Here is a 3633-nt window from a genome sequence, read left to right as displayed (position 1 = left end):
TTTCACTGTGTATGAGAGTATTGACTGAATGTATGTAAGTATACCCGTGTCATGCAGTGCTGGAGGAGGTCAGAAGAGGGTGTTGGATCCCCTGGAACTGGAGTTATGGACAGTTGTTAGCTGCCATATGGGTGGTAGGAACCAAACCTGGGTCTTCCACAAGAAGGAAGGGTTTATCTTGGCTCATAGTTCTAGGGTCAGTTGGTCCTGGTAGGAAAGCCCATGGTGCCAAGAACTTGCAGCAGCTGAGAGCAGTGCTGCTGTTGAGTTCTTCTTTCAGTCTAGGCTCCTAGCCATATAATGGTGCCATCCACATTTAGTGTGGCTCTTCCCACCTCAGCCTAACCTAGAAAGTCCCTCCCAAAGATCCCAGAGGTTTATTTCCATGAAAATTCTAAATCCCATCAAGTTGATAATCAAGATTAAGCATCATGCCACACAAAAAAAGTAATAAATTCTTATTATCTCTATAAGATATTTTATCTTATAAACTATTTTCATTGGGGGCTGGAGAGATGGCTCAGCAGTTCAGAACAATGGCTGTTCTTGCAGAATACCCAGTTTCAAATTCCAGCACCCACATGCCAGCTAACAACTCTCTGTAATTCCAGTTCCAGGAGATCCAACAGCTTCTTCTGTCCTCTCAAGGCATTTCATGACACAGGTGCACTTACCTACATGCAGGCATGCATACACATAAAATAATAAATAGAAACAAAGAACAAATTATTTTCATCGAAGATAATAGTGGGGAAAAGGCACTAATTATTTTTTCTTTAGTTATGACTTATTTAAATGTGTAAATAGCATAATGAATTTACTTTTAAATGAACACTTTGTATTTGGAAAGTCAATGTAAGCATTAGAGCATTGAAAACAAAAAAACATAAAAGAAATCGTAACACTTCCCTCCATTTTTGTTGAATTTTTACGTGTTGCCTTAAAGTTCTTATTTATTCACATTTATTGTACATAGGTGCAATACTAATGTGGCCTTTTTTGGTAATTCCATATTTGACAACGTGAACTATTAAAAATACTTTTAAAAAGTTATTTAAGGAGTTGGGGGTGTGGCTTAGTGGCAGAGAGCTTGCCTAGCATGTGTGAGTCTCTGGGTTCAATCTTCAGTACTACCAAAAAGCCAGAAAACATAATTTAGAATGGGCATTGTGGCATAGCATTTGTAATCCCAGCACTCAGGAGGCAGAGACAGGAGAATCTCTAGTTCTGGTCTAGTCTGTACTACATCATGAGTTCCAAGCCACTCTTAGCTATATGAGACCCCATCTCAAAACAGGACAAAATAAATCAGACAGAAAATAAGACAGAAATCCATAAAAGTTAAACAAAACTGTTCTGATACATTAGGTTTCTAGCAGCTTTTTTATACAAGTTCAAGGAACTATGAGAAGTCACTGGTGGTACTGGGGGTCCAAGAAGGCTGCATTAACTTTGTTTTCAATGTTTCCTGCCAATCCTTTCATGCCAAGTACTTGTACGGAACAGATTATTTTATTTGCTTGTAAAAGTTCAGGTCCAGTTGCTAACTGGTTTGAAAGCTCTTATATACGTTACCATAAACCAAAGTCTGGATTTATTTTTCTTGAAGAAATTCTTTAATGTGATAGTTGCATCTTGAGTTCGGAGACCATAGGAAAGAGGAATTTGAGCTATCAAAGCTTAAAGATTTTCACAATTTTTTTTTAAGGCATCTCTAGGTAAGACTCAATAAATGTGTTTGACTGTTGCCCTATTGGTCTAAGCGGCATTCTTTTAAAAATAATTTGTGCTGAGATTTATCTTTTTTCTTTCAAAGGTGTTAAAATCATCACACAACAGGTTCAGCCAAGTAAAATCTTACCCAAACCAGTGACTGCAACTCTGCCCACCAGTAGCAATTCCCCCATTATGGTGGTTAGCAGTAACGGTGCAATTATGACAACTAAACTGGTAACTGCTCCTACCGGTAAGTCCTCACAAGCATTGGTCCATGCATCCATGTGTTCATCAAATAATCCCCATGTCAGCATGTATGTGACCTGTGGATCCAGAGATTAGTGAGACAGTTTGCAAAGAGGGTCTTAAGTAGCCCAGGCTGGCCTAGAATTCTCTTATGTAGCTGAGGATGACCTTGAACTCTTGATCCTCCTGCCTCTACTTCCTAAATGCTGGGATTATAGCATATGCCACCATACAGGTTTATAAGGTGCTGGGGATCAAACTTGGAGCCTGCCCCCCCCAAATATTTCTTAACTCCTCCCTACTCCTGCCTCCACCCCTGGTTATCCTTCTTTTGTTAATTGTTTTCCTCGTAGTCCTCTGTTCTCTTCCTGTTTAGCACTTACTGTTTCTAATTACTTAATCAGTTATGTATTGATTTGTTTTATCCTTAGGTGACCATAAGCTTCACCAAAGTAAGGGAGCATATCTGTTTACTCACCATATATAGATGCTCAGTCAGGACTTGCTGAGTGAATGAAAACACTCCTCTCACAAGGTCCCACTCTATTGAAGTTAAGAGTCTGTGTTACATTACAAGGTAGTGTTAACCTAGACTGAAGGAAGCCTGCCATTGTGTCCAGATAGAGCAATCAGTGTATGCTTGGGGAGGTGACAGTGTAGAACATTTGAAATAATGCTACTCTCTGTGACCTTTAGGAGGTTACTTAATCTCTTTAAATCTTTTTTGTCTATTTAAATAGGACAGTAATACTAGCTTGATTGTTACAAATGTTAAGTGAAATAGTATGTAAAAAACCAGGTACTGAGGTAATGACTGAGTGGGTAAAGTCACTTGCTGTTCAAATCTGAGGACCTGAGTTCAAATCCTCAGAACATGAAAGCCAGATGTATAGTACTAGCATCTGTAATCCCAGGACTCCTACAGGAAGATGGGAGGTTGAGACAGGAAATATCCATGGAAGTTTATGGGCCAGCTAGCCTGGTTCACAGAGCAGAACAAGAGACCTTTCAAGTGAGGTGACAGGCAAGGACTCAGACCCAAGGTTTTCCTCTGATTTCCACGTGCATACTATGGCACACATATTCCTACGTTCACATGCATAAATGTACACATGTGCACACATACAAGTGTGCAGAAAGTTCTGTGTATAGTGCTCTGTTACCATTGATAATATGATTAACAATTCCTGTTATTTTAAATGTTCTCTAAACCTGCCTTTGTGAGGAGGAGAGTCTAAATTAGGTGAAATGATACACTCTCAGGTTTTATAGGCTGTCATTTATTGGCCAGTAGTAAAAGTCTGTACAAGCGTTACAGGTGATCTCCTTTAGGCTTTATTTTTTCCATTTTCAGTTATTTACATGATTTCTCTGAGGTCACACAGCCAGTAGGAGGCAGAACCGGGATTTGAACCCATATTTGTTTGACTCCAAAATCCATGGTTTCTTTCATTAAAAAAAATTATGGTAAAATATACTGCAACAGAAAATTTGCTAACTTTAAATGTATAAATATACATTGATATTAAGCATATGCACAATGTTGTTTCTCCAGAACTTTTCCTCTTTATACACTAAAGCTTATACCCATTGAACAACTCTACATTCTATATTCCCATCTTTCTCCAGCCCTATTTTATTTTGTCTTTTTTAATTTCAATTGATTTTTTT

General features: G+C 38.5%; 1 protein-coding gene across 14 annotated transcripts in view; it reads left to right on the top strand.

Annotated features, from left to right (window-relative positions):
* The window catches only part of Emsy (EMSY transcriptional repressor, BRCA2 interacting), a 77017-nt gene that overhangs the window by 36255 nt on the left and 37129 nt on the right, over positions 1–3633 (top strand). For 13 of the 14 annotated variants that reach the window (XM_029568838.1, XM_029568837.1, XM_008844226.3 and 10 more), the window contains one exon: positions 1817–1966. The exons of the other annotated variant lie outside the window; for it this stretch is intronic. In XM_029568838.1, the coding sequence (XP_029424698.1) occupies positions 1817–1966 (150 nt within the window). The remainder of the gene's footprint in view (positions 1–1816; positions 1967–3633) is intronic. 14 annotated transcript variants of the gene reach the window in all.

This window comes from Nannospalax galili, unplaced genomic scaffold (genome assembly GCF_000622305.1).
Source record: "Nannospalax galili isolate Female #2095 unplaced genomic scaffold, S.galili_v1.0 scaffold278, whole genome shotgun sequence".
NCBI classification, from domain to species: Eukaryota; Metazoa; Chordata; class Mammalia; order Rodentia; family Spalacidae; genus Nannospalax; species Nannospalax galili.
Note: the sequence above shows the minus strand (reverse complement) of the source record. Positions and strands in the feature narration are given on the sequence as shown.